The sequence below is a fragment of the Lacerta agilis genome, chromosome 1, assembly GCF_009819535.1.
Source record: "Lacerta agilis isolate rLacAgi1 chromosome 1, rLacAgi1.pri, whole genome shotgun sequence".
Lineage (NCBI taxonomy): Eukaryota > Metazoa > Chordata > Lepidosauria > Squamata > Lacertidae > Lacerta > Lacerta agilis.
In genome coordinates this window covers 60530887-60544230 of record NC_046312.1, presented here as the reverse complement: position 1 = coordinate 60544230, position 13344 = coordinate 60530887, and the positions used below count along the sequence as shown (strand labels likewise).

General features: G+C 41.3%; 1 protein-coding gene across 2 annotated transcripts in view; it reads right to left on the bottom strand.

Moving 5' to 3' along the window:
• Positions 1-2508: 2508 nt before the first annotated feature.
• The window catches only part of BBOX1 (gamma-butyrobetaine hydroxylase 1), a 39176-nt gene continuing 28340 nt past the window's right edge, over positions 2509-13344 (bottom strand). For both annotated transcript variants that reach the window (XM_033151059.1, XM_033151054.1), the window contains exons 5-8: positions 8592-8697; positions 4956-5152; positions 4229-4395; positions 2509-3215 (exon numbers count right to left, since the gene is read on the bottom strand). In XM_033151059.1, the coding sequence (XP_033006950.1) occupies positions 3055-3215; positions 4229-4395; positions 4956-5152; positions 8592-8697 (631 nt within the window). In that variant the 3' untranslated portion in view covers positions 2509-3054. The remainder of the gene's footprint in view (positions 3216-4228; positions 4396-4955; positions 5153-8591; positions 8698-13344) is intronic.

The following is a 13344-nucleotide window of genomic DNA, read 5'->3' as shown; positions in this document are numbered from 1 at the left end:
GGAAAATTGTTTTAATACACACAGATTAGAAAACATAAAACTGTCTGGGTGGAAAACAAGAGAGGAATTAAGGGGATCGAGTAGCAATTAGAAGGCAATGTTTATGTTATGTCACACCAACTTGTGCTGTATTATATCAAACTTTAAAGCGATGCCAAAATTCAAAGCAGGAAGGAAAAGCCACTCTTTTGTATTGCTTGGGGCTCAGCTTGCATTCTTAAATCCAGATTCCAATGTAAATCTTAACTGTGACTTTAGCTCATTCTACTACGAAAAGGAGTGGGGAAATAATAATGTTTATTAAACCCAGTCCTGAAGTTCTCACATTTAGGAGAAGTCTTTTTGGGCTGGAGAGATGCCTTATGCTGCTGTTGGTTGTAATCAGCCACAGCTGTACTGCCAGGTGAATTCAGGAGTGTTTGCTCAGTGTGTCAAGGAGAGAAGGGTGGCAGTGGTGCCTTTTTGGGTGGAGGCACTGCAATTATCAGGCTTGGGGTGATGGTGGTAAGGAAGATAAGGAGGCAGTGAGGTCAGGGGAGATTTGGGTTGGCATTCTCATTTTCCTGCACATTCACATATACTTTTAGGATGCCACTATGCCACCAACACAGAGGTCCTCCAATTTTGCTGTTGTCTCGTTCCATCCCTGTCCTGGTGAATGCAGTATCTCCTCTGCTGAGAAGGCAATGCTACTTCTGCTGCTGCTCTGTCTCCATCCTTCCATCCCCTATCATGCACTGCTGCTATTCCATCAGGCTGAAAAAGACTAGGAGATGGAGAGCAATGCCATTCCACTGGCTCTGCTGAGACACCAGCTCCTTTTGGCTACTCCTCTCCCTCTAACTTTAAGAATTGGTGCCGTTGTTTGCTTGTTTTCCTCATCCTATGTCATCCCAAAGCTATTTTGACTTTGGTGCCATGCCTTTTAGATTGATTTTATGGCTAAAGAGCAGGGCAAAAATGCTTTAAAACAATAAATGAAATAAATAGAGGAAGTGCAGCAGCAGTACTCAGTGGATCACAATGGGTTTTCATCTTTCTTTTGAGTGAAGCTGAGCCAAAATGCATCCCCTGTTTTAATTTCAGTGGTTTTTCAGGGAGCAAAACTGAGGCCTTCCCAGAAGTGGCAGTGTTTCTCTTGGTGGATGACAGAGTGTCAACGAGAGGTTGTGTGTGTGGCCAATTTACAAAAGGCAGAACCTAGAGGGAGGGCTGGATAGGGCTCTTTTTATGACAGAATCTCTGGCTTTGGGATGCCTCCATTATGCTGCATGAAGAAGTGCAGAGCCACTGAGGTGGCTGAGATGGAGGTGGTTGCCTGCAGCTGTGAATGCCTTTTAAGAAGTAATGGAGAAGGAGCACCAGTTGGCAGTCCAACCAGGAATCTCCAAGCACATTACCATAGTAATGTCATAGACCCACCTCCTGCCAGGAGTATCAGTTGTTATTTGCTAGTCTGTCAATAAAAGGCTAGCTCTTCAATTCTGTTACAGGTTGGGGGGGGGGGGCCTAACGCAAATCAGGTCAGGCCTTAAAACCAAACCAGGAGGACCACTCAGAAAACACTGGCATGTAGTGGACTAGCAATGACATCATCTGGATGGCTCTGTTTTTTTAAAAAAACCCAGAGTGAACAATGGATTGCAATTCTGGACCAATATTGGTCAACAGGGCTAGAATGAAAACAACCAGAGTCAGTACAACAAAAACAATTCACCCTAATTCTTCTAAGTCCACTTCAGTAAGAAGGGCAAGGCACAAGCTCTCGGTTTCATCCAGCAAAGAAGCACTATTATGGACTGGGCTTAAAAGAATGCCAGTATCACTGATGCAATAGTGAACTAGTTGAAGTGGGAAACATGGAAGAAAACAGTTGCCAGTTCTGTACGACACAGGAATGCCATTATGGTAGCATGGCCATACACGGCAAGACATACATTTTCCACTGTCATACTTTTTGTATGGTCTGCAGTCACCCTGTGCTTGTTTATTACAGTGGTACCTCAGGTTACAGACCCAATCCGTTCCGGGGTGCTGTTTGCACCCCGAAAAGTCCGTAACCTGAGTGGCGCTTTTGCGCATGTGCAAAAGCGCGATATCACTCTTCTGCGCATGCGCAAACTGCGCAGAACGCTTCTGCGCATGCTCGCCAGGGGAAACCCGGAAGTAAACACTTCCGGGTTTCCAGTGTTTGCAACCTGGAAAAAACGCAACAGGAAGCGAACGTAACATGAGGTATGACTGTATTACTATTTTAAAAGAAAAGTAGTCTCAGTTTGCCTTTCAGATAATCTTTTGGGACTTGATTAGAAGATAAAATGTGTTGCTCTCCATGTAGCAGGCAAATGGGAGACCCACATATTACTATTGTAAAAACCTGATAACTGGTGTTGGTGGTTGATATACTGTTGTCCTCAACACCATTTTTAGCCTGTCTTTCTGTCTGTAAGAAGTTTAGAATAATAATAAACAGTAAACTCATGATAGCTAACACAAGGAAAATCAACGTTTATTTATTTAAAAAACCCATCCAAATCAACAAAACATTTTAAAAAGTATAAAAGACACAGCCAGATGAAAACAGTGAACACTACCCTTCAACAGCCTGCTGAACAAAACAGCTTTGCTTGCAGACCAGCAGTGATATAACCATATGGACTTAAGTGGGGAGGGTATTCCACAAAGTAGACACCATTACCAGAAAGCTCCCTGCCCATTCTGGTTTCTTTGGCAACATCATTGGCAAAGCATAAGCTTTCAGATGGGCTCCAATACTTTTAGCAAATTCTTCACCACTTCTGTCCTGTCATCCTAGTTGCTTCCTTGTCCGTAAATCTCTGGAAAAAAACCAGGAAGTTTGGCCAGGCTGTTCTCAGCAGGAAAGGCCATTTACATGCTGTTATGTTAACCACTCATGTCAACCATGTTTTAACAGGGGAGCAAGAGCTAAGACAGCCAGGAATTCCCTGAGAACACTGGAAACCTAGTGGATCCGTTGAAGGCTACCCCACACCTGCTCAGGCTGCAAGTCCCCAGTAGTCAAACTTTCAAGGGTTACTTTCTGCTCAGAACGTTCTTTCGCAAAATTCGGAGCCTTGACATCACCACATCCCAGTCTGCATAAGCCCCTTCAAGGTGACGGGATATCTCTGTTCCTGCTTCGTAACTCTGCCGACCGTGAAGTAAACGCCAGTTGTCAAACACTACTATTTCACCTATAAATATAACAAAGGGTGCATTTTAGAATACAATTATTAGTAAACATGTATAGAGTTTTCGAAAATGTGATAGACCAGGAGAAGGCCGGCCCAAGACATTTTGGCACCTGAGGTGAACCACAAAATGGTGCCTCCCATTTTGAACCACAAAATGGTGAGGCAAGATCTACATCAGGAACTGAGGGGGGGGGGGGAGAGAGAGAGAGAGAGAGAGAGAGAGAGAGAGAGAGAGAGAGAGAGAGAGAATAAATATCTACATTGGGATCTGGTGCCCCTGTGGATTCTGCCACCTGAAGCAGTTACCTTACCTTGCCTCATGTGTGGGCCAATCCTGCTCATAGCTGACAATGTTTTCTGTTAGTGAAGCCCCATCAAGGCATTTTAAAAAAATAATGATGTGGCAATGCATATATAAATAATACAATTTTTTTATCACACTAGCGAAAGGCCATGGCAACATCCAAAGAAGGAAAAGAAAAGGGGGAAACATACACACACAGCAGTCACTACATAGCTAGAGAGGAATGACAATAAAGTTTTAAGCAGACCCAAGAGTAGGAATGTTGGAGAAATTCTGTGCAGTTCACATTTTTAAGGTGAATTTTCCCATTTCCTGAAATAAATGCAATTTTTTTTTTTTTAAAAAAACCCTCTCTTTCAAAATTCACACCTAACCTATTTTGGGGATTCAATTCTCTCATCAAGAGAATGTGTGCAAAATTGTATAGAATGGTGAAAATGACATAAAAATGCACTGTATTCGGAGAAATTCCTTGCAAATGTATGTAAGTCAAAATTGCATGCAAATGTGTATATTAGGAGAAATATGCACTAAAATGCTGGTGAATTCTGGAGAGGACTTTGAGGAAATGCAATGAACTGTATTTAAGACTTTAAAAAAAGGGAAACTGAGAGAAACCACAATTGGCAGATTCTTCAGTCCTGCATAAGAAAATTGCTATTCTTGCTACTGAAAGCATTTTGGCATATTATGCAGGTACTTTACTTACCTGGTTTCATTTTGTAGATGCATTTATTATCCTTGCTGTTTAATAAATCAACATAGTCCTTGAGAGCAGCATAAAATGGCTTTACTTTCTCAGCAGGTATATCAAATATTGTGTCTCTGGTTGCATTGTTGAAGTTGATACGAATCACTTCACCTCTCTCATCCACACTGTTGAGATATATACATAGGGAGAAAAATTTGCTGTCCTGAAACTATTTCAACAGGTTTGGTGTAAGAAAACATAATTCATAATTATTTGAAATTGCTTCATCTTATAAGGCTCCCCTTCACTGGATAGGTGTGCCTGGCGTGAAGGATAGGCGTGCCTGGCGTGCTCTGGTCCATGGGGTCACGAAGAGTCGGACACGACTGAACGACTGAACAACAACAACATAAGGCTCCCCTAACAGCAGTTATTCACTACCATGCAGTGTTTTGCTAACAAAAAGCAGAATTAAAGATATAAGGATAAATTTCTCCTTCCCTGTCACCCCGCAACTCTCCCCACCAAAATATATTACTGTACAACTTAATACATCTAATAGTACAGACTTTTTAAAAAAGCTGTTGTTTTTTTTCTTGTCCACAAGATGGCAAGCTCACTTTTTGTTACTGAAATGGTGCAAAATGATAGCTGTTGCCTGTAATTCAAGATTAAACAGCTAGGCAGTGCCCTCAGTACAGGATGATATTGGTACGGTATAATCAAATGCTTCTTTGTTACTTACTCTATAATTTTTTGTTTGGACTGCATGGAGAAATCACAGTAATCGACCCCAATATCTGTGAAGTCCACATAGGTGGAGGTTAGGATTCGGAAGGCTTGAGGGTTTTGTTCCTTAAGCTTGTTTGCTACATGAAATCCATCCACAGCTTCACTCTCTCCCCCGGTAGAAGTCTGTTTTATACAATGGAGTAACTGAATCTGTAACAAATTAATGCCACGTTATAACAGGCACCGATCTAGAAATGCCCCCTTTCATAGCCATCAGTTTATTCTTGTAGATTACATTTTTATTTTTATTTTTTAAAAAACTTTTTCAACTCTGAATTAGCTTTTAAAAAAAATCTCTTTGCTTTTACCTGTTGCAAACACACCCCAGGCCAGGGGTCAGCAAACTTACCTGGCCTCGGGCCGGTTCCTCTGGCGCCGAACGCGCAGAGGGCTGGAGGGTGGGGGCGGGCGCACACCCATCCGCACGTGCTTTTCCCAGTGTGGCGCAGCACCGGAAATAGCTTGTGTGCGTGTGCATGGGCCTCCGCAGACCTGGAAGTGCACCGGAAATGATGCTTGTGCATGCACACAAGCTCTTTGCGGTGCTGCGGTAACCCAGAGATGGGCAGCCATGCCGCGCCAGTGGGTGCCGACTCCCAACTGGCTTTACTCAACATGCAAGGAGTTCCTGGTGCTGGCATTGGCTCAGCCAAAAAGCCAAAGTACAGCAGGGCAGGACAAGCAAGTGAGGAGGCACGGGGCAGGATGTGGCACTGAGGCCCACCTTGCAGCAGCCCAAGGTTCACTGGTGAGTCTCAGCCCACCATCCGAGAAAGACTGTTGTGAAGGTGGGGCGGGAGAAACAATATTTTTGGAGTCACTTTTTGCTACCCTTTGCAAAACATTTTGGCAACATTTCAGGAAGCATCGTAAAATTAGGCAGACTGAGAGAGCGTGTAGATGGCAGATTGCTTCCAAAAATGAAAAAAGGCAAAACAAAACACCATTTCTATTTCCTAAAAGTATTTCTGAATTGGAAAAAAGATTGTGGCTAACATCATATGGCAGTGTGTGATTCTTGGCACATGAGACAGTGAGCTAAGCTTCTCACATGAGGGATACCCCTCTGTTTCCATGCCATACCCGCTTGTACAGCATTGAAATGAATTTTCAAGGTAGCACAGTGAAAGATCTGGCACCTCTTTAGAAGCACATGATGCTGGCCTGCTCCATTCATTAATAACATGATTGCTACAAATCGTCTGAGGGCCTTGAGCAAAAGTTTCCGACAGCATCTGTGGTCTGCACATTAATCTCCCGCCTGTGCTAATGCAGACAGAAAGGCAAAGCTTTTGTCACCATGTCATAAGTTCAGTAGGTTATTCAAGAGCTGGACAGACATGTTTTTTCCATGTTCTCCACTGAAACGCCTTTGCTCCTCAACAAATGGATGCTTTCTTGTGGGCAAGGAAATTTGAAGGCTGTCCTGCCCCCACGGCACGTTCCTCAAAGCGACATGTGAATGCTGAGTTGCCTTTGATTTAGGAGAGTTGCTTTGAAGTGTCTACATCAGCCTTCCACAACCTGGTGCCATCCAGATGTTTTGGAGTATAACTCTCATCAGATCCCCTGGGGGACACCAGGTTGTGAAAGATTGGTCTACACCAGTGTTTCCCAAACTTGGGTCTCCAGCTGTTTTTGGACTACAACTCCCATCATCCCTAGTTAGCAGGACCAGTGGTCAGGGATCACTTATTTATTTATTTTAAAGTATTTTATTAAAGATCTCTTGATTTACAAAAGTATGTGCAATGTCTCGTATTTTTTTCATGTATCATTTTTACAAATCAGTTTCATTTGTTGAGACATTGGGAAGAAAAAGGGGAAAGAGGTGGACGGGGGTGGGGAAGATGGGTGGGGTGGGCTGGGGTGATGATGTTTCTATTTTACTTAATATATGTAGGGTTTGATGTCAGCATTGCTTGTGCAGGTTCTCTTTTCTTCACTTGTATTCCTTTGGTGGTGAGAGAGGTTGGGGTTGGCCTAGGGTGTGGTTGTTCATTTGTGATTGGCTGTGGTGGTCTTTGTTTTCATGTGCGAGTGGGGTGGGTGGGTGTTTTGGATCAAGTTAGCCATATTGATTTGTATGCTGTTGATAGATTTTTGTCATTGTCTTGTTGGGCTGTGTGTGTGATAAAGGGGAGCCATACCAGGGTGAAGGCGTCTTCTTCTATTTGTCCCCGTGTCATTTTCAGTTTATTGGTTGATTTTTCTAGTAAGGCTGTTTCCCATACTACTTGGTACAATTGGTCCATGCTTACTCCTGACAGGTCTCTCCAGTGTCTGGTTATGATGTTTCTGGTTGCTGAAAGTAGGTGGGTTATGAGTTCTTTGTGGTGTAAGTGGGCATTATTGTCTTGGAATATGTTTAGTAAGGCCAATTCTGGGGTGATTTCTAATACTTGCTTGGTTATTTTACATATTTCTCGTATGGTTGTTGTCCAGAATAGTTGGATTTGGGGGCACTCCCACCACATGTGGAGATATGTGCCTGTGGAGGTGGACCCTCTCCAGCATTTTGGTGAGACCAGTGGTCAGGGATGATGGGAATTGTAGTTCCAAAACAGCTGGGGACCCAAGTTTGGGGAACACTGGTCTCTACACAGAGAACTTATTGGAATCAGTATAAGCTCCACCAGAAGGTGTATTCACACTTTTCAATTTGCACTTCTGCAGACTTATTGGTAATCAACAGGGGATTATAAGACTCCGTTGGATGTTGACTGTATGCAGTTGGCATGTGGCTGTGGGACCTGGTTAAGGTCATGTGAGACCACTCTAAAGACCTCTCTCTTTTTCCTAGTGGGAAAGCGGTGTTCAGTGATGTAGGTGCTTCATCCTCCAAAAACTTATCTGCAAACTGCCACAGAGCTCCATCTTCTCCTCACTCCTGTTCCAACATAGATACAGGACTGCTGACTTAGACCACATGAAGATCCAGCTGTTGAAAAGATCTTGTAGCTGTCACTACTGTGCAATTAATACTGTACTCATTTTATTTACAGATGTCTCCCCATCTCTTGGAGTTTGTAAGATCTACCACCCACTATGCATCAGAACACCAATAATACAAAGCCGAATCATTTTTTTTTAACTCTAAACTTTTGTTTTCTGAGGTTCTCATGGGTAGCCAACATAGTGACCTCCTGATGGTGGTGGACTACAGTTTCCATCAGCCCAGCAAACATGGTGAATGCTCAGGGATGATAAGAGTTGTAGTCCCTCAACATCTGGGGGCCTCATGCTGTCTACCCCTCTTGTAGATTGTTGAGACCCAACTGAAGCTGAATCCAGAAAGAATAACATAATGGGTGACAAGGTTGTGTGATGAACTGGTGGGATGGAATAGCATCTGGAAATAAACTTTGGGTCACTGAGAATAAGGCAGCAGCAGCTTGATCAATAGCTAAATGATCTTTTGAACAAATAAATTCTGCCTAAGCTTACAGGATAATGATAGGTAGAAAGTAAATAAAAAAAAAACATGGAAGAACACAGGCTTCAGATAAGATGGTTTTGGATAATTCCCAGTTCTCTCCTTGCCTTACTAGACAGCAACACTGCATGTTGGAACATTGCTTCCTCTTACCCCAGGTGGAAACTGAAGAACAGGATAATCAGTATGAAAACTCAGCTTCTCAGTTGTGTAAGCCACATTGTTTGCATCCGCTTTGTCTTGTACTTGCCATGTGGGCCTTTATAATGAGCAAGAAAGAAAAAAAACAGAGTGGTTGGAGAAAAATGTAATAATCTACCTGTAAATCTGGCTACTTAAAAAATTGGTGGGTCATAAAATGTGAGTAACCATTTTTATGAGATGACTATTTTAGAACCACTGGGACAAGAGGGGGAAAGGGTTAAAGCTCTTTTCCCTGCTAGCTATAATCTTGATAATTACCAGTTCCTGAGCAGCTCCCATTTGCATTTACGCATTTAATGTCATGGTTAGAAGAGACATTCCTCAGTCTCTCTTGCATAGAAGGGAATACCTTTTAACATCACACTTGTCAATATGCTTGTTCTGGAAGTACTTATAAGTTCATTTTCATTAAGCGGTTAAAACTGTTTGATCAATCTAATCAATTGATTGTCTAAACACCAAAGCTGTATGCATTATAAGCGCTCACTTGGAGTGTCTAGATACCCTGCATTTTTTAGTAGAATTTAATTTTGATATTGCTTGGGACATCAAAGGGTTTCTTTACAAAACTTGTCTTTCAGGATAAAACAAAGGTGCCAATCAAAAATATTGAGCTATATACACATCTCATTTGTTCCCCTTCCAAGTTAAGAGCAGGCTGCACAATTTATGCTCCCTATTTCCTTCTGCATTTCCCAAGATTAATGAACTAACATGTACAAGAAAGAGCGCCTTTGCTGCCAACAGGGACAGATTATACAGGGTGAAATGGTTGAAATACATGGGAACATAGAAGACAACAACACATTGCAATGCAGCCAAAATATGAAGCAGAGGCCAAGATTGAAAACCACATTCTCTGGTTCAAATAAGCTTTGGGTGATGGAATCCCGTCAATATCAAAAGCATAACACATAGATCAGACATTGTTTAGGAAGTGCCTGTCAATATATGTAACCCATGTCACAGCTCATGAAAATAACTTAAAAGGAATTATTTAACATATATTTGGTGTAGAACCAATATTCAAAACATTGCCCACTGAAAACAGAGAGAATGTTTATTTTATATCAGACCTCAACTAAATATTTATCTGTTATTATTTATCTGTTGTTATGTGTTCAAGGATTTGAGTCAGGCCTAAGATCTGCAAGCAGAAATTCTAGAAAGATGTGAATGGTAGTCACAAGACTATTTAAATGTCATGGGGAATGCCATATGATTGTATGGTACATTATGTACTCATGAGTGTGTGAGCTCAATTCTGAAATATGACAACCTCAACCACATTTCCACCCTGCTCAATTTGTATTATGTCATCTGGGCTTGATGGTACGTTTGGCCTCTTTAATTAAAAAGGCTCCAAAACAATTTACTGCTTCCCAAGAAATTTAACCCTTGTGACTTGGTTGCTTCTGAGGAAAGCTATAAAAAGAGGGTGATAGCTTTCTTTTGTTTAGTTTAATCTGCTTGCATCCCATGCGATTAATGCACTGGAACATTACAACCATGCTGGGGGGATACAAAACCAAATGCAACCCAGTACAAACTTGAAGAGGAAAGCAGAGGAAGCTGTAACTAAGAGGCAAGGGACCCAAAGTAAAGATGCTTGAAGAAAAGAGGGATGAAGTAATGGAGGACCCAAGGAGAAAGGAAAACTCCATATTAGAGGGCTGAATAATGCTGGTTCATGGTAGGTGAAACACCAAGATGGAATTATGGGGGATATCTTCTTCCAAGGCAGTTACTTTTTCCTGTCTCCAACAAGAAGGTACCTGAATGCATCACTTATTGTACTTTCACCCTCTTTTGCATAGAATGAACTGGCTCTCAAGATGACCAATGATAAAGTGCAATATATAATGTGTCCGTATGTAAAAAACAAAAAATACAAACAGCAGAAAGACCACAAATATGTTTTGTTTATTGCCCTATTTGTACCATTGTTTACTACCTTTTATATATGCTTCTGGAGTACATCATAGTTTATTTTTGTATCTGTGAGTCTCTTTTTTTCTTGTCTAAAGATGACCAGCCAGATCTTCCTTGCAAGTATGATTTATTGTATAGCGACTTGTTTTGATTTTTGAAATTTAGGAACCCAAATCTTGGGTTTTGCTTAAGCATGCTATCAAACACAGGTCTTCAACTGGTGTTGGCCTGAAAAAAAGGTGAGTTGCAACAGGAGCACTCCCACCATGCAAAAGTTGTCCACAGGTCTGCTAGGCTATAAAGGCAACATTTCACAGCTTGGCTTCTATCTCTGTCCCTTTTCTTTGGCGCAGAGGGGCAAAGTCATCTCCAAGAACCAGCTTTTATTATCCACACAGGCCCCTGATTTCATCATGTATCTGGGACTCAAGTTCTCTGGCCTAACAATTACTTGTATCTAAAGTGCTTGTAAAATTTAACTACAATTCCACAGATCGGGATGGTATGTTTTAAAATAATTCTTTAATTCCCCCCCTTTGACTTTTTAATTTTTTAAAAAGACAGTTCATTTGATCCACGTTGAAATTTGGCTGTGCTAAAGTTTCCCTTTCTACAGATTTGCCAGCCTAATTAATAATGCAGTTTATAGATTAGCAACTGCACAGTGGATGTGCCATAGAGGAGTGCACATCCATTGTCAATGTTTGTTTAGTGGGCCACCGGGACTAATTATCTGTTCTTTTTTCATACATTCTGGAAATGGCAACATCCCGGATTTTATTTGTTGTTGGTCAATGACCAGATAATTTCAACCTAGCAAGACAAAGGTTTTGTTGTTTTCCTTCAGTCATTCTCTTAGTACTTGGCTGAAATATTTACTTCCTCTCTCTTCATTAGCAAGCTACCGACTAATGAGAGAGAAGGATCTCCTCCACTATTCCCAGCATCAGAGTTGGATGGCCCTATTTCCTCCATCCACACCATACTATGCTTAGCCAACTCTACATACACCAATACAATATCCATGTGGCCTTGTAGAAAAACATTATCAGGGGGAAGTAAATCATTGCTGCTTCTGGAAGGAATGTGACTCTTCTAGCCAAGCCTTAGGAGTATTTTTCTTTCTTCTGTTTATTTTAAATAGCTTCATCCATAGAAGGGAGAGACATTTGTTGTTTATCACATTGTTAACTCTCAAAAGGAGATGCTAAAAATAAAATAGATGTTTAGCTGAAATTGTTATTATCTGAGAGGCAGAAAACATTAAAGGTATTCTTTGGCTCCCCCTCCCCGATGTTCTGGTTTTTGTGGCTAAAATACCGGTAGTAAAATCTTTAACTTTACAGATGGTAACATTCAAATGTGGCGTGCCTTTTCTCCTCTGTTTCCCCCCACCCCATTTACAAGTCATCGGAGAGAATCAGTCATCAGAACTGTAGATATTAATGATGGTTGTACAAATGTTTGTGTTGCAGCAGGAGAGGGTGGCTTTAGAATTTGTGCAACTTTAAATGCAAGCATAACTCTGTGATCATCATCTGAGGTCCTTCTTCGTGTGCCTACTCCACAAATGGGCTGGAGGGTGGCAACATGAGAATGGGGATTTGCGGCAGTGGCTCCCCGTTTGTAGAATGCTTTCCTCAGGAAGGCTGGTCTGATGCCTTTCTTACAGGGCCTGTTGATTGGCAAAAAGTAGACCATGGCAACTGAGTAGGCTAGGGCAGCTGTGGAGAACCTATGGCCTTCCAGATATTACTGAACTACAACCCCCATTCTCCTGGGCCATGGTAACTACAGCTGATAGGAATTGCAGTTCAGCAACATTTGGAGGGCCAAATGTTCCCTGTTCCTGGCCAAATAGTTGAGACTGTTAGGGATCCACTAGTCTGAATTATGAATGTCTAAATGATAACATTTTCATGCCAATCATTTTCTAGCGTGGGAGAGAGCTTGCAGCTTAGGACAGTGTTTCTCAAACTTTTCTCTTTGGGCCATTTTCAGAATAAAAATTCGCTCGGGACCACCAAATTTATTGAAAAGAAATACGTTGGAAAACAAAAATAAATAACTTGTAGCAGTGCTTGATTTATATCATAGAACACAGCTATGTTAGAATATGATCCTGGGACATCCCTAAAGTATAAATTCAGCTACATGAATTATCTGCAAAATATAATTATACGTGTGTCTCCTACATGTGTACCTTATGTATGTATACAAAATCAATGAGAGGTGTGAGCTTGCTTTTGCCAAGTAATCCCATTTATATTAGGTCTACTTTGAGACAAACTCTCATCTCCTCACCAACAAAAAGAAGTCTTTCTCTTTTATGATCTTTCATATTTGTCAAAATTGAAATTCCCTATCCATAACAATACAACATGGAGAACTAAAATAGAAAATTCTTTCCAGTAGCACCTTAGAGACCAACTGAGTTTGTTCTTGGTATGAGCTTTCGTGTGCATGCACACTTCTTCAGATTCGTGTGCATGCACACGAAAGCTCATACCAAGAACAAATTCAGTTGGTCTCTAAGGTGCTACTGGAAAGAATTTTCTATTTTGTTTCGACTATGGCAGACCAACACGGCTACCCACCTGTAACTGAAACATGGAGAACTGTAGAAGAATAGCCAATGCTATTGAAGAGAGGCATGGATACTTTCTGGTTGTGTGTGTGTGTGTGTGTGTATATATATATATATATATATATATATATATATATATATATATAATTATTACTATACTATACTATACCACACTGAAATGTT